At 44.5% G+C, this 20,792-nt stretch overlaps 1 protein-coding gene and 2 pseudogenes across 2 annotated transcripts in view; 2 read left to right on the top strand and 1 right to left on the bottom strand.

Moving 5' to 3' along the window:
* Nucleotides 1–19,897, top strand: part of DNAAF4 (dynein axonemal assembly factor 4) — a 54,779-nt gene extending 34,882 nt beyond the window's left edge. The window contains exons 7-9 of one of the 2 annotated variants that reach the window (XM_053593349.1): nt 11,310–11,463; nt 16,627–16,732; nt 19,399–19,897. In XM_053593349.1, coding sequence (XP_053449324.1) covers nt 11,310–11,463; nt 16,627–16,732; nt 19,399–19,508 — 370 coding nt within the window. In that variant the 3' untranslated portion in view covers nt 19,509–19,897. The remainder of the gene's footprint in view (nt 1–11,309; nt 11,464–16,626; nt 16,733–19,398) is intronic. The other variant, XM_053593350.1, reaches the window with a different exon arrangement.
* LOC128589528 (uncharacterized) lies at nt 2,736–2,833 on the top strand (annotated as a pseudogene).
* Nucleotides 13,284–14,165, bottom strand: LOC128587329 (glycine cleavage system H protein, mitochondrial-like; annotated as a pseudogene).
* Nucleotides 19,898–20,792: the final 895 nt, after the last annotated feature.

The raw sequence follows: 20,792 nt of genomic DNA, 5'->3' as shown, positions 1-20,792 counted from the left end.
CACTGAGGCTTGCAGGTTCAAACCAGCCCAGGCCAGCTAAACAACAATGATAATTGCAACAAAAAATAGCCAGGTGTTGTGGCGGGTGCCTGTAGTCCAAGCTACCTGGAAGACTGAGGCAAGAGAATCATTTAAGCCCAAGAGTTGGAGGTTGCTATGAGCTGTGACACCATGGCTCTCTACTGAGGGTAACACAGTAAGACTGTCTCAAAAAAAAAAAAAAAAAAAGGGCAGTGCCTGTGGCTCAGTGGGTAGGGTGCCAGCCCCATATACCAAGGGTGGTGAGTTCAAACCTGGCCCTGGCCAAACTGCAACAAAAAAATAGCCGGACGTTATAGAGGGCGCCTGTAGTCCCACTACCCAGGAGACTGAGGCAAGATAATCACTTAAGCCCAAGAGCTGGAGGTTGCTGTGAGCTGTGATGCTACAGCACTTTACTGAGGGTGACAAAGTGAGACTCTGTCTCTAAAAAAAAAAAAAAAAGAACCTGGGGGTTGTGGTGGGAGCTTGTAGTCCCAGCTACTCAGGAGGCTGAGGCAAAAGAATCACTTGAACCCAAGAGTTTGAGGTTCCTCTGAGCACCCCATGGCACTCTATCCAGGGTGACAGAGTAAGACTTTGTCTCAAAAATAAAAGGAAAGTAAATTGTTTGAACTCTGGCCATGATATTTATAATGTTATCACATTCTCTAGATGTTTTAACCTATGTTTGTATGGATGTGTGTGTGTGTGTTGTTAGGGAAAGATAATTTAAATAAGCAAGTCAAGTACGTAGGGCCTCCATATTTAAGAAGTCAGGTAATGTAAAAGGTAAGGTTCATATTTTTATTTTTTTATTTAGATGTTATAGAAATGAAAAAAGGTCACACCAGGCAGCACCTGTGGCTCAGTGGGTAGGGCCCCAGCCCTGTTTCAGGAAGATGAGGCCCAACAGAGGGAAAGAGCACCCAAACACCACGTTTAAGAGGAAGGACTTTATTCACCAGCCCGGAGCTTATAGCATAGACTTCCAAATGGCCACGCTCCCCGACTGGCTTGGTCTTCCCATTTTTATCGACAGTCTAAAAGGTCCACCCCACAAGTACCCCTCTCATTGGCCAGTTTGAATCAAGTGGGAGATGCTGTTCCAGTCCCCACAGAACTACAGGATTTCACAGAACTTGGAAATTTCCAAGTTCCAGGAAGTTAAATTTACAAATTCCCAAGAGCTATGTCCCCGTGGAGAGGACCCTGCAAGTGTATCCTTGTGGTCTCATTGAGAAGACCTGTTCTCCTAGACCTCACCCTTCTTGCGTATCCTCTTTCAGCCCCATATACTGAGGGTGGCGGGTTCACACCTGGCCGGCCAAACTGCAAAAAAAAAAAAAAATAGCTGGGTGTTGTGTGTAGTGGGTGCTTATAGTCCCAGCTACTGGGAGGCTGAGTCAAGAGAATCGCCTAAGCCGAGGAGTTGGAGGTTGCTGTGAACTGTGACACCATAGCACTCTACCAAAGGCGAGGAGACTCTGTCTCTAAAAAAACAAAAAAAAAAAGAGGCTCGGCGCCTGTGGCTCAAGCTGCTAAGGCACCAGCCACATACACCTGAGCTGGCTGGTTAGAATCCAGCCCTGGCCTGCCAAACAACAATGACAACTATAACCAAAAAATAGCTAGGCACTGTGGCGGGTGCCTGTGGTCCCAGCTACTTGGGAGGCGGAGGCAGGAGAATTGCTTGAGCCTAGGAGTTTGAGGTTGCTGTGAGCTGTGATGTTACAGCACTCTACCTAGGGTGACAGCTTGAGGCTCTGTCTCAAAAAAAAGAAAAAAAAGGTCATACCGTTTGGAGAGCTTATTAAAGTCTCTTTTTCAGGCTCAGCACCTGTGGCTCAAGCAGCTAAGGCACCAGCCACATACACCTGAGCTGGCGGGTTCAAATCCAGCCTGGCCCACCAAACAACAATGACGGCTGCAACCAAAAATCCCCCAAAACAGCCAGGCGTTTTGGTGGGTGCCTATGGTCCTAGCTACTTGGGAGGCAGAGGCAGGAGAATTGCTTAAGCCCAGGAGTTTGAGGTTACTGTGAGCTGTGATGTCACAGTACTCTACCCAGGGTGACAGTTTGAGGCTCTGTCTCAAAGTAAATAAATAAAATCTTTTTCAATTACTTTAGCACTTAACCTTCTTGATTTCTCCCTTAAAAATAGGCTTTTTTGGGTGCTGCCTGTGGCTCAGTGAGTAGGGTGCCATCCCCATATACTGAGGGTGGTGGGTTTGAACCCAGCCCTGGCCAAATTGCAACACAAAAATAGCCGGACATTGTGGTAGGCGCCTGTAGTCCCAGCTACTCGGGAGGCAGAGGCAAGAGAATTCCCTAGGCCCAAGAGCTGGAGGTTGTTGTGAGCTGTGACACGATGGCACTCTACTGAGGGCAACAGAGTGAGACTCTGTCTCTAAAATAAAAAAAAAAAATAGGCTTTTTTGCCAGGTGCAGTGGCTCACGCCTATAATCCCAGCACTCTGGGAGGACAAGGTGGGTGGATTGCCTGAGCTCACAGGTTTGAGACCATCCAGAGCAAGAGTGAGACTGCACCTCTAAAAATAGCCGGGCCTTAAGGATGGCACCTGTAGTCCTAGCTACTTGGGACGCTGAGGCAAGAGAATTGCTTAATACCAAGAGTTGGAGGTTGCTGTGAGCTGTGATGCCGGGGCACTCTACCGAGGGCAATATAGTGAGACTAGGTCTCAAAATAAATAAGATCCTTTTGTAGTTCATAAGCGTGATGATTGGGTTTTCATGCGCATGCGTGAGATGTTATGCATCTTGTTGCGACGTTGGCACATTACTCATCTGACATGGAAAAAATAAATAAAAAGAACTAAATAAAATAAAGTAAAAATTAAAATAAAACAACAACAAAGAAAACAAACTCCTCTTAATGATAAGCAGAAGTTTTGGGAGAAACAGAGGGAAAGGTGTTCATTTTAGGCCGAGTTGACTGTATGAGCAAATGCTTAAAGATAAATAATGTAGGGCGGGACATGGCGTCTCATTGCCTGTAATCCTAGTACTCTGGAAGGCCTATGTTGGAGGAATGCTTGATCTGAGGAATCTTGAGATCAGTGTGCATAGGGCAAGACCCTGTTTGTACCAAAAATAGAAAAATTAGCTGAGCTTGCTGATGTGTGCCTGAAGCCTCAGCTATTTAACTGGGTTAAGGGATGCCCAGACAGCTGAAAATCATCATTTTGGTGTATGTCTATGTGTTTCCAGGAGAGATTAGCACTTGAATCAGTAGACTGAGTAAGGAAGATCACCCTTACTACTGGGGGTAAACATCATCCAGTCTGTTGAAGACCCCAATAGAACAAAAAGGCAGAGGAAAGGCAAATTCACTCTTGAATCTTGAGCTGGGACATTCATCTTCTGCCCTTGGACATCAGCATTCCCAGATCTTGGCCTTCAGATTGAGGACGTACGCCACTGGTTCCTGTAGTTTTCAGGCGTTTGGGCTAGGATTCAAGAACTGTAATACTAGTTTTCTTTGGCATCCAGCTTGCAAATAGATGGCAGATTATGGGACTTCTCAACCTTCGTAATTGTGTGAACCAATCATTCATAGTAAATCTCTTTCTGTGTATCTATATATGTTCTATTGGTTCTTTTTCTCTGGATAATGGTGACAAGCACAAGTGCTTGTACCTATTATGGCCTAATTTGTTGTTTTACTTAGTATTCAGTATACTTTTTTCTCTTTCCCTTCTGAGTGCTAAATTGTAATGATTGCTGCACCTTCACTAAGGTATACTGATACTTGGCCTTAGAAACTCTTTTTTTTTTTTTTTTTTGAGACAGAGTCCCTCTCTATGGCTCAGGCTAGAGTGCTGTTACGTCATAGCTCATAAAGTGCGAGAATTACAGGTGTGAGCTGTTGTGCCTGGCCTGTCTTTGAAATTCTTGAGATACCCAAGAATGTTTTCTACCGTTCCTATTGCCCACAAACAGAGCTATTATCTGTTGTTAGACTAAGTATTGCTCCCTGCTCCCGTTGCTGTTTCTAAGCCCCACTAGTCCCGATCTCTATCATAATTCTTTCTTTGCCCTTTTGTTTACTTCTCTCTACACTGCTTTCTCAACATTCCTGCCTCTGGCTTTTCTCACATTCAACTCTTATGCAAAATGTTTGGCTCATTTTGCAATTGCCAATCAGAATGTTAATTTTCAAAGGCCGCAAATTATGGTAAAAATGGTAGGCATGTCTGCATTTATTTGTCCTGTCTCTTTTTTTCCTCATTGTATTCCCAGGACCGTAAGCACTTAATGACTGGGAACTTTTGCTTAATTCTTTCACTGACTTTGCCTTATTTAGAGCATCATGGAGACTTAATAGTTATTAGCTTTTCTGCTTAAATTTTGTATTCAAAGTCTGTTCCCCTTGAGACAGAGGTTAAAATTTTTTTCTCTTTCATTTTGAACTTTGACTATTTTTTTTTTTTTTTGACAGAGTCTCATGCTGTCACCCTGGGTAGAGTTGTGTGGTGTCATAGCTCACAGCAAGCTCAAACTCTTGGGCTCAAGTGATCCTATTGCCTCAGCCTCCCAAGTAGCTGGGACAACAGGTGCCTGCCATAACATTTGGCTGTATTTTCTTTTTTTTTTTTTTTTTTTTTTGTGTTTTTTTTTGGCCAGGGCTAGGTTTGAACCCGCCACCTTCGGCATATAGGACTGGCGCCCTACTCCTTGAGCCACAGGCACCGCCTTATTTTCTTTTTTTTTTTATAGAGACAGAGTCTCACTTAATGGCCCTTGGTAGAGTGCCATGGCATCACACAGCTCACAGCCACCTCCAACTCCTGGGCTTAAGCGATTCTCTTGCCTCAGCCTCCCGAGTAGCTGGGACTACAGGCGCCTGCCACAACACCCGGCTATTTTTTGGTTGCAGTTCAGCCGGGGCGGAGTTTGAACCCGCCACCCTTGGTATATGGGGCCGGCGCCTTACCGACTGAGCCACAGGCGCCGCCCTGTTTTTTGTATTTTCAATAGAGATGGGGGTCTCAATCCTGCTCAGGCTGAGGCACTCCTGAGCTCAAGCAATCCACCTGCCTCGACTTCCCACAGTGTTAGGATTATAGACATGAGCCACCATTCCCAGCCTGAACTTAGATTGTTTTTGAGTTCGGAACTATTTTTTTTTTTTTTTTTTGAGACAGAGTCTTATTTTCTCGTGCTCAGTAGAGTGCCCTGGCAAAATAGCTCCCAGCAACCTTAAACTCTTGCGCTGAAGCTATTCTCTTGCCTTAGCCTCCCGGGTAGCTGGGACTACAGGTGCCCACCACATCGCACAGCTGTGGGGTCTTGCTCTTGCTCAGGCTGGTCTCGAACCTGTGAGTTCAGGGAATCTACCCACTCTGGCCACCCAGAGTGCTAGGATTACAGGCGTGAGCCACACACCTGGCCTGAGTTCGGAACTATTCTGAAAGCCATAAGCAAAATTTTGGATTCTTCTAGTAGTATTCAGTATACAGTATTCAGTATACACTTTTAAGGAGTGTAATGTGTATTTAGATTTATGTTTTTTTTTTGAGACGGAGCCTCAAGCTGTTGCCCCTGGGTAGAGTGCCATGGCATCACAACTCACAGCAACCTCCAACTCCTGGGCTTAAGCGATTCTCTTGCCTCAGCCTCCCAAGTAGCTGGGACTACAGGCACCCACCACAACACCCAGCTTTTTTTTGGTTGTAGTTGTTATTGTTGTTTTGGCAGGCCTGGGCTGGATTCGAACTGACCAGCTCTGGTGTATGTGGCTGGCGCCTTAGCTGCTTAAGCTATAGGCGCTGAGCCTATGTGTTTTTTTTTTTTTTGAGATAAAATAAAAACTATGTTGCCTCAATAGAGTGCTTGGCATCACAGCTCATAGCAACCTCAAACTCTTGGGCTTAAGTGATTCTTTTGCCTCAGTCTCCTATAATAGCTGGGAGTACAGTTGCCCACCACAACGCCCAGCCATTTTTTGGTTATAGTTGTCATTGTTGTTTGGCAGGCCGGCTTGGGTTTGAACCTGCCAGCTCTGGTGTATGTGCCTGGTGCCCTCGCTGCTGAGCTACAGGCGCTGAGCCTAGATTTATGTTTATTTATTTCTTTATTTATTAATTTGAGACGGAGTCTCAAGCTGTCACCCTGAGTAGAGTGCTGTGGTGTCACAGCCCACAGCAACCTCAAACTCTTGGGCCCAAGTGATTCTCTTATCACAGCCTCCCAAGTAGCTGGGACCACAGGCAGTGGCCACACCTGTCTATTTTTTGGTTGTAGTAGTTATTGTTGTTTGGTGAGTCCGGGCTGGATTTAAACCCACCAGCTCCAGTGTATGTGGCTGGCACCCTAGCCACTTGAGCTATAGGTGCCGAGCCATATTTATGTTTTGATATATATAAATACTTTCGATTTTTTTTAAAACTGATGTTTATTTTCTGCCAACCTTATTTCCATCTTGTTTAAGAGCTTGTGAAAGAGGCTGGGTACGGTGGCTCACACTTGTAATCTGGCACACTGGGAGGCTCAGGTTGCTTGAGCTTAGGAGTTCCAGATCAGCTTGAGCATGAGTGAGACTTGTCTCTACTAAAAAATAGAAAAACTAGCTGGGAGTTGTGGCGGGTGCTTGTAGTCCCAGCTACTTGGGAAGCTGAGGGAAGAGGATTGCCTGAGCCCAAGAGAATCACCTGACCCCAAGAGTTTGAGGTTGCTGTGAACTGTAACACCACAGCACTCTACTGTGGGCAGAGAGTGAGACTCTGTCACAAAAATAAAATAAAATAAAATAAATAAATAAATAAATAAATAAATAACAGCTTAAGTTAGATGTCTTAATGGCAGTGGTTCTCAACTTTCCTAATGCCGCAATGTACTTTCATTGTTTTTGTTTTTTGTGACAGAGCCTCAGTGTGTCATCCTGGGTACAGTAGTGTGGCATCACAGCTCACAGCAACCTCCAACTCCTGGGCTTAAGTGATTCTCTTGCCTCAGCCTCCCAAGTAGCTGGGACTATAGGTGCCTGCCATAACACCTGGCTATTTTTTGGTTGTAGTTTTATTGTTGTTTGGCAGGCCTGGGCTGGATTCGAACCTGCCAGCTCAGGTATATATGGCTGGCACCTTAGCCACTTGTGCTACTGGCACCGAGCCATATATTTTTATTGTTAAAAGGGGTCTCCACCCACAGGTTGAGAACTGCTGCTCAATGGTGTCATCTTAGCTTTTACTCATAAGGTACTGGCTACTTTTATAGGTCTACTTTCAACATTATTGTGTCATTGTGTTTAATATTCTCGAGTAGCAAAGTATGCAGTATAATAAAATGGAAATGAATACAGAGTGTTATTTATTTATTGACACAGTCTCACTCTGTCACTCCAGGCTAGAGTGCCATGGCATCAGTCTAGCTCGTAGAAACCTTAAACTCCTAGGCTCAAGCAGTCCTCCTGCCTCAGCCTCCCCAGTGACTGGACCATAGATACCCACCACAACACTGGCTAATTTTTCTATTTTTAGTAAAGTTGGGTCTCAAACTCCAGAGCTCAAAGACTCAAAGAATTCGTCCATCTGGGCCTCCCAGAGTGTGCTTAGGATTACAGGTGGGAGCTATTATGCCAGGCCACAAGATTTTATTCATATGGCACTTTTTTTTTTTTTGAGACAGAGTCCCAGTACGTTCATCGCCCTGGGTACAGTGCCATGGTGTCAGAGCTCATAGCAACCTCAAAGTCTTGGGCTTAAGAGATTCTTTTTTTTTTTAGACAGTCTCACTTTGTGGCCCTCAGTAGAGTGCCGTGGGTGGTGTCACAGCTCACAGCAACCTCCAGCTCTTGGGCTTAGGCAATTCTCTTGCCTCAACCTCCCGATTAGCTGGGACTACAGGCGCCCGCCACAGTGCCTGGCTATTTTTTGTTGCAGTTTTGGCTGGGGCTGGGTTTGAACCTGCCACCCTAGGTATATGGGGCTGGTGCCCTATTCACTGAGCCATAGGTGCCACCTGACTTAAGTGATTTTTTTTTTTTTTTTTTTTGTAGAGACAGAGTCTCACTGTACCGCCCTCGGGTAGAGTGCCGTGGCGTCACACGGCTCACAGAAACCTCTAACTCTTGGGCTTACACGATTCTCTTGCCTCAGCCTCCCGAGCAGCTGGGACTACAGGCGCCCGCCACAACGCCCGGCTATTTTTTGGTTGCAGTTTGGCCGGGGCTGGGTTTGAACCCGCCACCCTCGGCATATGGGGCTGGCGCCCTACTCACTGAGCCACAGGAGCCGACCGCTTAAGTGATTGTTTTGCCTCAACTTCCCAAGTAGCTGGGACTATAGGTGCCCGCCACAATGTCCTGTTATTTTTTGTTGCAGTTGTCATTATTGTTTTAGCTGGCCTGGACTGGGTTCGAACCCACCAACCTTGGTGTATGTGTTGGTGCCTTAACCAACTGTGCTACAGGTACCAAGCTATATGGCACTTTTATTTTTTTATTTTTTGAGACAGAGTCTCATGCTGTTGCCCTGGTAGAATGCTGTGGCATCACAGCTCACAGCAACCTTCAACTCTTGGGCTTAAGCGATTCTCTTGTCTCAGTCTCCTAAGTAGCTGGGATTACAGGTGCCCGCCACAACACCTGGCTATTTTTTTGGTTGTAGTTGTGATTGTTGTTTGGCGGGCCTGGGCTGGATTCCAACCCTCAAGCTCTGGTGTATGTGGCTGGCACCCTAGCCACTTGAGCTACAGGCGCCAAGCCTATATGGCACGTTTATATTTGGCAAAGTATTTTCTATTTTCCTGTTTATGCATTTTACTCAAAATTTTGTAAGTGGAGATTACACATGAAAAACAAAAAAGAAATCTTATGTTTTAAATAAATACTTTAGGCCAGCCATGGTGGCCATACACCTATAGTCCTAGCTACTTGGGAAGCTGATGTGGGAGGATCATTTGAGGTCAGAAGTTTGAGGATTCAGTTAGGATAGTTCACTTCACTCCAGCTTGGGTGACAGAATGAGATCTTATCTCTTAAATAAATAAGTAAATAATAATACGTTCTTTATTCATACTCATTTATTTGAAGAGAATTTTGGAAAATCTGAACTGAAATAGTATATCCATTGCAAGGTATCAAAAACCCAATTCAAACTGGCTTTATGTTAAAAGGAATTTATTGTTGGGGCAGTGCCTGTGGTGCAAAGGAGTAGGGCACTGGCCCCATATGATGGAAGTGGCGGGTTCAAACCCAAACCCAGCCCCATCCAGAAAAACAAAACAAAACAAAACAAAACAAAACAAAAAAATATATATATATGGCGACGGCCTCATATGCCGAGGGTGGCGGGTTCAAGCCCAGCTCCGGCCAAACTGCAACAACAACAACAAAAAAATAGCCGAGCGTTGTGGTGGGCGCCTGTAGTCCCAGCTACTTGGGAGGCTGAGTCAAGAGAATCGCCTAAGCCCAAGGATTTGGAGGTTGCTGTGAACTGTGTGATGCCACGGCACTCTACCGAGGGCGATAAGGTGGGACTCTGTCTCTACAAAAAAAAAAATATATATATATGTATATATAGTCTCATGTGACTGAAAAAGGTATTTTGCATTTCAGGTAAAGCTTGATCTAGCAGCTTAACTGTATCATGAAGGACTCTGTTTCTTTCTGCCTTTCTATTCCTTCCAGATTGCCATCATAGGGCGGGCAGGGTGGCTCATGCCTATAATCCCAGCACTTGGGAGGTCGAGGTGGGTGGATTGCCTGAGTTTACAGGTTCGAGACCAGCATGAACCAGAGCGAGACCTTGTCTCTAAAAGAAAAAACAAAAACATGCGGGCATATTGCCATCATATCACCATTATTTTATTTTATTATTTATTTATTTTTAAGAGAAGTCAAGTGCAATAGTGTGAAGTGGGGAAAGAGTAGAAGAAGGAGTTCAATCTGTAACTGACTGTGAACCATCAAATGAGATAACTCACTACCTAAGGACCAGCCCATATCACCTTTATTTTATTTTATTTTATTTATTTATTTGAGACAGTGTCTCACTATGTCGCCTTCAGTAGAGTGCCATGGTGTCATAGCTCACAGCCACCTCCAACTCTTCCGTGTAAGCGATTCTTTTTTATTTTTTGTAGAGACAGAGTCTCACTTTACTGCCCTCGGTAGAGTGCCATGATATCACAGGACTCACAGCAACCTCCAGCTCTTGGGCTTTTTTGCGATTCTCCTGCCTCAGCCTCCCGAGCAGCTGGGACCACATGCGCCCGCCTCAACGCCCAGCTATTTTTTGGTTGCAGTACAGCCAGGCTGGGTTTGAACCTGCCACCCTCGGTATATGGGGCTGGCGCCCTACTCACTGAGCCACAGCTGCCACCCTCTTTTTTTTTCTTTTTTTTTGAGACAGAGCCTCAAGCTGTCACCCTGGGTAGAGTGCTGTGGCATCACAGCTCACAGCAACCTCCAACTCGTGGGCTCACGCAATTCTCCTATCTCCACCTCCCAAGTAGCTGGAACTACAGGTGCCTGCCACAACACCCAGCTATTTTTTTGGTGGCAGCCATCATTGTTGTTTGGTGGGCCCGGGCTGGATGCAAACCCGCCAGCTCAGGTGTATGTGGCTGACGCCTTAGCCACTTGAGCCACAGGTGCTGACAGTAAGTGATTCTCTTGCCTCAGATTCCCAAGTAGTTGGGACTACAGGCGCCCAGCACAATGCCTCACATTTTTTTTTTTTTTGCAGCTTTTGGCCAATGCTGGCTTTGAACCTGCCACCTCCGGCATATGGGGCCGGCGCCCTAGTCCTTTGAGCCACAGGTGCCGCCCCCGGCTATTTTTGTTGTTGTTGCAGTTGATTAGCTGGCCTGGACCAGGTCCAAACCTGACATCCTTGGTGTATGTGGCTGGCTCCGTAATCACTGTGCTACAGGCGCAGAGCCAACCTTATTTTAATGCTACCTCTTCCTGTGGTGTTAGATCAGCGAAACTTTGGGCTGTTTGTTTTCTTCATTCATATACAGCAGGGGGGAGAAGTTTTCTCTACTTTTTCTTCTCCAACTTTGACACCAAAGTCACAGGTTTCATTCTGAGTAGATCAACATAGGTCAGGAGCCCATCCCCAAGTCAATCATTGCAGCAAGGACAATGGAAATATGCTTACTGGTTAAAATTACTAATTACTACCTGTGAAGGTGGGGGTCAGGTCCATCCATTCAAATCTTGGGCTGGCATATGTGAAGGTGATGTAGTCAGTGCAGATGTTATTTCTGTGTTTCTGTTTCAATATGATAATTTTTTTCTTTTCTGTTTTTGTCTCATTAGCAAATTGTTTGCAACAGAAAACTATTTGGCAGCTATTAATGCATATAACTTAGCCATAAGACTAAATAATAAGATTCCACTACTGTATTTAAATCGGGCTGCTTGCCACCTAAAACTAAAAAACTTACACAAGGCTATTGAAGATTCTTCTAAGGTATGTCTATCTTTTTACATATGGTACTTTCAAATTATCCTCCTTTTATTGGTTTAAATGATGTTCTTTTTCTGTTAAATTTAAATAATTGAGATGCAAGGATTTTTTTTCTTTCTTTCTTTCTTTTTTTTTTTTGTAGAGACAGAGTCTCACTTTACTGCCTTTGGTAGAGTGCCATGAAGTCACAGGACTCACAGCAACCTCTAGCTCTTGGGCTTCCACGATTCTCCTGCCTCAGCCTCTCGAGCAGCTGGGACTACAGGTGCCCGCCATAACGCCCGGCTATTTTTTGGTTGCAGTGCCGGGGCTGGGTTTGAACCCGCCACCCTAGGTATATGGGGCCGGCGCCCTACTCACTGAGCCACAGGCGCCACCCTCTTTTATTTTTTGTTTTTTTTTGAGACAGAGTCGCACTATGTCTCCCTGGGTAGAGTGCTGTGGTGTCACAGCTCACACACAGTAACCTCCAACTCCTGGGCTTAAGCGATTCTCTTGCCTCAGTCTCCCAAGAAGCTGGGACTACAGGTACCTGCCACAATGGCTGCCTATTTTTTCTTTTTTTTTTATGACAGAGTCTCACTTTGTCACCTTTGGTAGAGGTGCTGTTGCATCTCAGCTCAGCTCACAGCAACCTCCAGCTCTTGGGCTTAGGTGATTCTCTTGCCTCCGCCTCCCAAGTAGCTGGGACTACAGGCGCCCACCACAACGCCTGGCTATTTTTTGTTGCAGTTTGGGGCTGGGTTTGAACCCTGCACCCTCAGTATATGGGGCTGGCGCCCTACTTACTGAGCTACAGGGGCTACCCATGGCCAGCTATTTTTTGTTGTAGTTGTCATTGTTTTTAGCAGGCCCGGGCTGGGTTTGAACTCACCAGTGCCGGTGTATGTGGCCAGTGCCCTAACCACTGAGCTACATGCACCAAGCCAAGAGATGCAAGGATTTTTTTTTTTTTTTTTGAGACAGAGTCTCACTTTGTTGCCCTCAGTAGAGTGTTGTGGTATCACAGCTGATGGAAACCTCCAGCTCTTGGGCTTAGGTGATCCTCTTGCCTCAGGCTTCTGAGTAGGTGGGACTACAGCTGCACGCCACAATGACCAGCTATTTTTTGTTGCAGTTTGGCCGGGGCGGGTTCGAACCCACCACCCTCGGTATATGGGGCCAGCACCCTACTCTCTGAGCCACAGGCGCCGCCCTTTTTACTGATTTTTTTTTTAAATAGAAAAGGAACTGGTTGTTTTGCGATTTCAAATTAAATTAGAAATCAACTGTTAACTGTGTTGTCTTGGTGTATACACTTCCTGGTTGAAGGACACAACTACAACTCAGACTTTATTTTTTTATTGAATATTTTATTATTTTGCTGCAAAGCTGTTGCTCACTGTATAAAAATAGCACCAGCAAATGCAGTGTATTACAAAATTAAGATAATATCACTGTACAACCAAGAAAAACTTCTCCACTTCCAGTTAATTCCAATGGAAAGATCATTAAATATTCAAACTCAGAGCTCGGCACCTGTGGCTCAAGCTGCTCAGGTGCCAGCCACATACACCTGAGTGGGCAGGTTCGAATCCAGCCCGGGCTCGCCAAACAACAATGATGGCTGCAACCAAAAAATAGCTGGGTGTTGTGGTGGCACCTGTAAGTCCCAGCTACTTGGGAGGCGGAGGCAGGAGAATCGCTTGAGCCCTGGAGTTGGCGGTTGCCGTGAGCTGTGATGTCACAACACTCTACCCAGGGCAACAACTTGAGATTCTGTCTCAAAAAAAAAAAAAAAAGTATTCCAACTCAAATCCTGGTATGGATGTAAGCAAGTTATAGTACTGTAGTAGGCTTATGTCACATAACCACCACTAAGTAAAGACAACTATGCTGGAGTAAGTTATTTCACACTGGTTTATTTAGGAGTTCCACTTTTACTCCTCAGTAGATTTTACATCTCTCTCATATGCTTCTTCACTCATTAGTTCATCTCGTTCTGAAGGGTTATTCAGGGTCATCTTGATCAGCCAACCATCTTCATAATAAGCTTTGTTGACAAGTCCTGGATTTTCTGCCAGAGCTTTACTAATTTCAATTACTTCTCCTTGTTTGTTTAATTTTGTCCCAACTTAAGGTAGACTACAGTAAACAACGTCTCCCAAAGCTTCCTGGGCAAAATCGCTGATTCCCACTGTTCTAACACCATTCTCTGCTGTCACCCATTCATGTTTCTCTGTGAATTTACACACTGGGAGCACAGCGGGACCCGTGTGCAGCATCCGCCTGGCACCTGCTCTCAGCCACTAGGACCACCGTGGGCAGGGCAAGGCAGGCACAGAGGCCGACTGCAGGCTGCAGGCCATAGCCCGCAGGGTCCACGCCACTCGCAGTGCCATTTTCACAGGGGCCTTTTTTTTTTGAGACAGAGTCTCAAGCTGTCGCCCTGGGTAGAGTACCATAGCCTCAGCTCACAACAATCTCCAACTCCCGGGCTTAAGTGATTCTCTTGCCACAGCCTCCCAAGTAGCTGGGACTACAGGTGCCTGCCACAATGCCCGGCTATATATATATTATTTATTTATTTCAGTTTTTGGCGGGGGCCGGGTTTGAACCCGCCACCTCCAGTATATGGGTCCGGCTGGGCTGGATTCGAACCCTCCAGCTTCGGTGTATGTGGCTGGTGCCCTAGCCGCTAGGGCTACAGGCACCGAGCCTACAGCTCAGACTTTAACCTTACAAAAGCAAACTATGTAACCAAATCGTATGTACCTCCCATATTAATCTGAAAATTAAAAAAAAAAAAAAAGAAACTGCTGCCTTATTGCCTTGATGTATCAGTTGAAATTCCCTAGGAAATTAGTAAAGTATTTTCAGTTGTGCTCACCCCTGTTTTTCTTTCTTTTCTTTATTATAATTTTTTGGAACAGAGTCTCACTCTGTAGCCTTGGATAGAGTGCCATGGCATCATAGCTCACAGCAACCTCAAACTCCTGGGCTCAAGCCATCCCCTTGCCTCAGCGTCCCAAGTAGCTGGGACTACAGGCACTGGCCACAATTCCTGGCTAGATTTTCTATTTTTAATAGAGATGGGGTATCCCTTTGCTCAGGCTGGTCTTGAACTTCAACCAATCCACAGGCCTCAGCCTTTTTCTTTTTTTTTTTTGCAGTTTTTGGCTGGGGCTGGGTTTGAATCCACCACCTCTGGCATATGGGGCAGGCGCCCTACTCCTTTCAGCTACAGGCACTACCCTGCCTTTTTCTTTTTCTTTTCTTCTTTTTTTTAGAGACAGAGTCGCTCTCGGTATAGTGCCGTGGCGTCACAGCTCACAGCAATCTCCAGCAAGATTCTCTTGCCTCAGCCTCCCGAGTAGCTGGGACTACAGGCCACAGTGCCTAGCTATTTTTTTTTTTGATGCGATTTGGGCCAGGTTCGAACCTGCCACCCTCGGTAAATGGGGCTGGCGCCCTACCCACTGAGCCACAGGCACCGCCCAGGCCTTTTTCTTTTTTCTTTTTTTTTTGAGACAAAGCCTCAAGCTGTCACCCTGGGTAGAGTGCCGTAGTGTCACAGCTTACAGCAACCTCCAACTCCTGGGCTCAAGCGAGTCTCCTGCCTCTGCCTCCCAAGTAGCTGGGACTACAGGCACCTGCCACAACACCTGGCTATTTTTTTTTGTTGTTGCAGCCGTCATTGTTGTTTGGCAAGCCCAGGCTGGATTTGAACCCTCCAGCTCAGGTGTATGTGGCTGGTGCCTTTGCTGCTTGAGCTACAGGTGCCGAGCCAACCAGGCCTTTTTCTTAATAAAGTTTTGCAAACTTAAAGCAAAGTGGAAGGAAGAATACTTGGTGTTTCCTTTTTGTCTCTAACCCTTGCCTAGTAAAAGGTTATTTCTATAATCATTTTCTCATTTTCGGGGTAAATTGGAATGTTCTAATTTCCATTACTAATGTTTCATGTAGATATCTTAAACTTGGGTAGCTTTTTCTTTTTTCCATGTCAAGGTAACTTCTTTTGAGGGAATATCATGTACAAAATCTCTTATGTGGCTCCTTGAGATTTGAGGATATGGAGGACATACCAAGTCCTCATAGTTAGATCTCATAATATTTTTATGATCCAGTTTTTCTTTGACTAGCACAATACAAATATTTACTGAATAAATGAGTAAACTGAACCACCTAATCTGAATACAAAAGCCCACAAATGTTATGTAATCATTCTTGTTAGTAACAGTAAAGCTGTAGAAATTTCAAATAAGTTTGGGAAGGTATGAATCCCATAGAGGAGGAATTGAAAAATACAAGTTAGTGGGCAGCGCTTATGGCTCAGTGAATAGAGCGCTGGCCCCATATGCCAAGGGTGGTGGGTTTGAACCTGGCCTTGGCCAAACTGCAACAAAAAATTGCTGGGCATTGTGGCGTGCACGAGTAGACCCAGCTACTTGGGAGGCTGAGGCAAGTGAATTGCTTAAGCCCAAGAGCTGGAGGTTGCTGTGAGCTGTGATGCCAGAACACTCTATCCAGGGCGACAGCTTGAGGCTCCGTCTCAAAACAAACAATGACAATTGCAACCAAGGGATGGCCAGGCATTGTGGTGGGCACCTGTGGTCCTGGCTACTCGTGAGGCTGAGGCAAGAGAATCACTTAAGCCCAAGAGTTTGAGGTTGCTGTGAGCTGTGATGCCATAGTACTCTACCAAGGGTGACATAGTGACACTCTGTCTCAAAAAAGAGTAAGTTCCTTAATGGCCAGTGCCTGTGGCTCTGGGTAGGGCGCTGTCCCCATATACCGAGGGGACAAACCCAGCCCTGGCCAAACTGTAACAAAAAAATAGCTGGGCGTTGTGGTGGGTGCCTATAGTCCCAGCTACTCGGGAGGCTGAGGAAGAGAATCGCCTAAGCCTAGGAGTTCGAGGTTGCTGTGATCTGTGTGACACCATGGCAGTCTACTGTGGGTGATAAAGTGGAAGTCTGTCTCTACAAAAAAAAAAAAAGTTCCTTAAGTTGTTCAACATAAATACTATATAGATATTCAATAGTTTCCTATACCAGCTAAGCCAAAATTGAGGTGTATGAGGGCTTGAGGATTATTTTAAAATTGGAATTTTGCCATGCTTTTGCTCAAATTTAAATTAGGAAGTTATGTCTTTTTATTAATTATGTATGCATATATATTTGTAAGGCCCTGGAATTATTGACACCACCTGTTGCAGACAATGCTAATGCAAGAATGAAGGCACATGTACGACGTGGAACAGCGTTCTGTCAACTAGAATTGTATGTAGAAGGTAAGAAATAGATAGAAATCTTTTAAAAAGTTTCAAGTTACACTCTGAAAATAATGTTATTGGGATTCTTTAAGATCCTGAGTTTTTAGGACTTCATTGTTTTATGTTCTTAGCATTTAATTTATTCTTTGTAACAGGGCATTGTGGCCCAAACCTTTAATTCCAGCACTTTAGGAAACTGAGGTAGGAGGACTGCTTCAGGCCCGGAGTTTGAGACCATTTGGAGCCACATAGCAAGATCCTGTTTCTTTTTCTTTTTATTTAAGACAGAGTCTCACTTTGTCATCCTGGGTAGAGTGTTGTAGAATCAAAGCTCACAGCAACCTCAAACTCTTAGGCTCAAATGATTCTCTTGCCTCAGGCTGCCAGTAGCTGGGACAATAGGTGTCTGCTTCAATGCCAGCTATTTATAGAGTTGGGGTCTCACTCTTGTTCAGGCTGGTCTCAAACTCCTATGCTGAAGCAATCCACTGGCCTCAGCCTCCAAGGGGGCTATTTTATAAGGGTGAGTCACTGGCTATCCTATTTCTTAAAAGAAAAAAAAAAGGGGCGGTGCCTGTGGTTCAAAGGGGTGGGGCGCCAGCCCCATATGCAGTGGCGGGTTCGGACCCAGCCCTGGTCAAAAACTGAAAAAAAAAAAAAAAAAAAAATGAAGAAGAAAGAAAAGAAAAAGAAAAATTAGCCAGGAGTCCCAGCTACCTGGGAGGCTGAGGCAGGAGGACTGCTTGAGTCCAGGAGTTTAAGACCAACCTGAGGAAGAGTAAGACCCCCATCTCTTCTGAAATAGAAAAAATTAGCTGGTTGGGTGGCGCCTATGGCTCAGTGGGTAGGGCGCCGGCCCCATATACCAAGGGTGGTAGGTTCAAACCTAGCCTTGGCCAAACTGCAACAAAAAAATAGCCAGGCATTGTGGTAGACGTCTATAGTCTCAGCTACTCGGGAGGCTGGGCTGAGGCAAGAGAATAAGAGAATCGCCTAAGCCCAGGAGGTAGAGGTTGCTGTGAGCAGTGTGATGCCACGGCACTCTACCAAGGGTGATAAAGTGAGACTCTGTCCCTACAAAAAAAAAAAAAAATTAGCTGGTCATTGTGGTGGGTGCTTCTATAGTCTCAACTACTTGGGAAGCTAAGGCCTGAGGATCACTTAAGCCCAAGATTTGAGGTTGCTGTGAGCTTTGATGATTCCAGGGCACTCAACCCCAGGGTGACAGAGTGAGACTGTGTCTCAGAAAAAAAAACAAACACAAAAACATCATCTTTGCAATATCTATAATGTATCTGACAAAATAAAAACTGCTTTTGAAGGTTATATTTTAACAATTCATTATAGGGCTGGGCGCTGTACCTCATGCCTATAATCCTAGCATTCTGGGGGCTGACAAGGCACTCAACCCAGGGCGACAGCTTGAGACTCTGTCTTAAAAAAAAACCCAAAACAAACAAACAAAAAAAACCAAGATGTGAACAATAAGGCGAGGTGCAATGGTTCATACATGTAATCCTAGCATTCTGGGAGACGGAGGTGGGTGGATTACTACCAGCTTGAGCCAGAGAGAAACCTCATCTCTAAAAATAGCCGGGCATTGTGGCAGGCATCTATAGTCCCAGCTACTTGGGAGGCTGAGGCAAGAGAATCACTGGAGCCCAAGAGTTTGAGGTTTAAGGTTGCTGTAAGCTACGATGCCCAGGCACTCTACCAAGGGCAGCAAAGTGAAAGTCAGTCTGTCTCCAAAAAAAAAAAAAAAAGAAAAAAGAATATGTGAACAACAAGTTTTGGTTTAGGAAATTCTGTATTATCAGACAACTTTTCTATAAAAAGATATGTGGGTCAGGTGTGGTAGCTCACTCCTATAATCCTAGCACTCTGGGAGGATGAGGCAGGAGGATTGCTTGAACTAAGGAGTTTGAGACCTGAGCAAGAGAGAGAACCGATCTCTACTAAAAATACAAAAATTAGCAGGGCGTGGTGGTACATGCCTATAGTCCTAGCTACTCAGGAGGCAGAGGCAAGAAGATCTCTTGAGCTCAGGAGTTTAACACTCTACCCAGGGCAACAGAATGAGACAGAATGTCTCAAGAAAATAATAATAAAATTGGGTGGCACCTGTGGCTCAGTGAGTAGGGTGCTGGCTCCATATACTTAGGGTGGTGGGTTCGAACTTGGCCCCAGCCAAACTGCAACCAAAAAATAGCTGGGTGTTGTGGCAGGCACCTGTAGTCTCAGCTGCTTGGGATGCTGACGCAAGAGAATCACCTAAGCCCAAGAGCTGGAGGTTTCCGTCAGCTGTGATACCACGGCATTCTACTGAGGGTGACAAAGTAAGACTCTTGTCTCTAAAATAAAAAAAAAAAAAAATTAAAAAAAATAATAAAATAGAAAATTTATATAGAAATAAATGTGATATAGCTGGGCATTGTGGCAGGTGCCTGTAGTCCCAGCTACTGGGGCTGAGGCAAGAGAATGGCCTAAGCCCAAGAGCTGCAGGTTGCTGTGATGCCACGGCATTCTACAGAGGGCAACAAAGTGAGACTCTGTCTCAAAAAAAAAAGTGTAATATATATATATGTATTATATATATACACATATATAGTCTATATATAAATACAGTCTAGATAAATACTTATAAAATACTGATTTTATTGATCATAATTGCTATATAAATGTAGGCCTACAGGATTATGAAGCTGCACTTAAGATTGATCCATCCAACAAAATTATACAAAATGATGCTGAGAAGATTCGGAATGTAATTCAAGGAACAGAACTAAAATCTTAGTGACTACTAGACGCAAGTAGGTATTTTTTTTTTAAGTTTTTCAGAAGTAACTGGAGGCATTAGGAATCTTTGTATATGTTATGGTTAATTATGTAGAATCTATTTCTGTTTATTGAGTAGAGGGTAAAATATAAATCTATAGAAAATGAAATGTTTGGCTCTAATTATTTCTGAATAATTAAATCAAAATAAGACTAATGTATTTTAATTCTATACTTGTCAGTGCATAACTTAATTATACATTTTTTTTGGTTAATGAATTACACTTGCACCTGTAACAATTATTTGTTGGTCTAATTACCAGGACACTTATTGATTAATATTTAACAAGCTAGAATTTTAAAATAAAAGATTGTGTTTATAAAATATTTCTATTTGTATTAAATATACTATTTGTCTCAGCGGTTGACTTTGGTAAAATAAGTATTGATAGGTTTTCACTTAGTTTCCAAATACACAGAAACTATTCTTCCTTTAATACTTATCCACCGAGAGGCGCCTGCGGCTCAGTGAGTAGGGCACTGGCCCCATATACCGAGGGTGGCGGGATTAAACTCCACCCAGTCTGGCCAAACTGCAACAAAAATAACCAGGCGTTTTGGGGGCACCTGTAGTCTTAGCTACTTGGGAGACTGAGGCAAGAGAATCACCTAAGTCCAGGAGTTGGAAGTTGCTGTGAGCTGTGATATCACAGCACTCTACCAAGGGCGATAAAGTGAGACTCTGTTTCTAAAAAAAAAAAAAAGAAAAGAAAAAATACTTATCCACCATCTATTGTTCTATTGTTTGAGGTTAGATTAGTTCAGCCTAGTAAACCAACTCTTTGGAAAACCTTATCTTTGCCTGGTGAGGTGGCTTATGCCTGTAATCCTAGCACTCTGGGAGGCCAACGTGGGTAAATTGCCTGAGCTCAGGAGGTCAAGGCCAGCCTGAGCCAGAGAAAGATCTCATCTCTATGGAAAAAAAAAAAAATAAATAAAATAGCTGGGTGAACTGGGTGTTGTGGTGGGCACCTGGAGTCCCAGTTACTTGGGAGGCTGAGACAAGAGAATTGCTTAAGCCCAAGAGTTTGAGTTTGTTGTGAGCTGTGACGCTATAGCACTCTATCAAGGGTGACATAGTGAGACTCTGTCTCAAAAAAAAAAAAAAAAATAATGACCCTATTCTTTTTTTTTCTAATTCAATGCCTGTTTTTATCTTGGCTTAAAATGACAGAAATTTATTCTGTCATAATTCTGAAGGCCAAAAGTCTGAAATCAAAGTGTTGGCAGCATCATATTCCCT

The sequence above is a fragment of the Nycticebus coucang genome, chromosome 6 (genome assembly GCF_027406575.1).
Source record: "Nycticebus coucang isolate mNycCou1 chromosome 6, mNycCou1.pri, whole genome shotgun sequence".
Taxonomy (NCBI): domain Eukaryota; kingdom Metazoa; phylum Chordata; class Mammalia; order Primates; family Lorisidae; genus Nycticebus; species Nycticebus coucang.
This window is presented reverse-complemented; position numbering and strand designations above follow the sequence as displayed.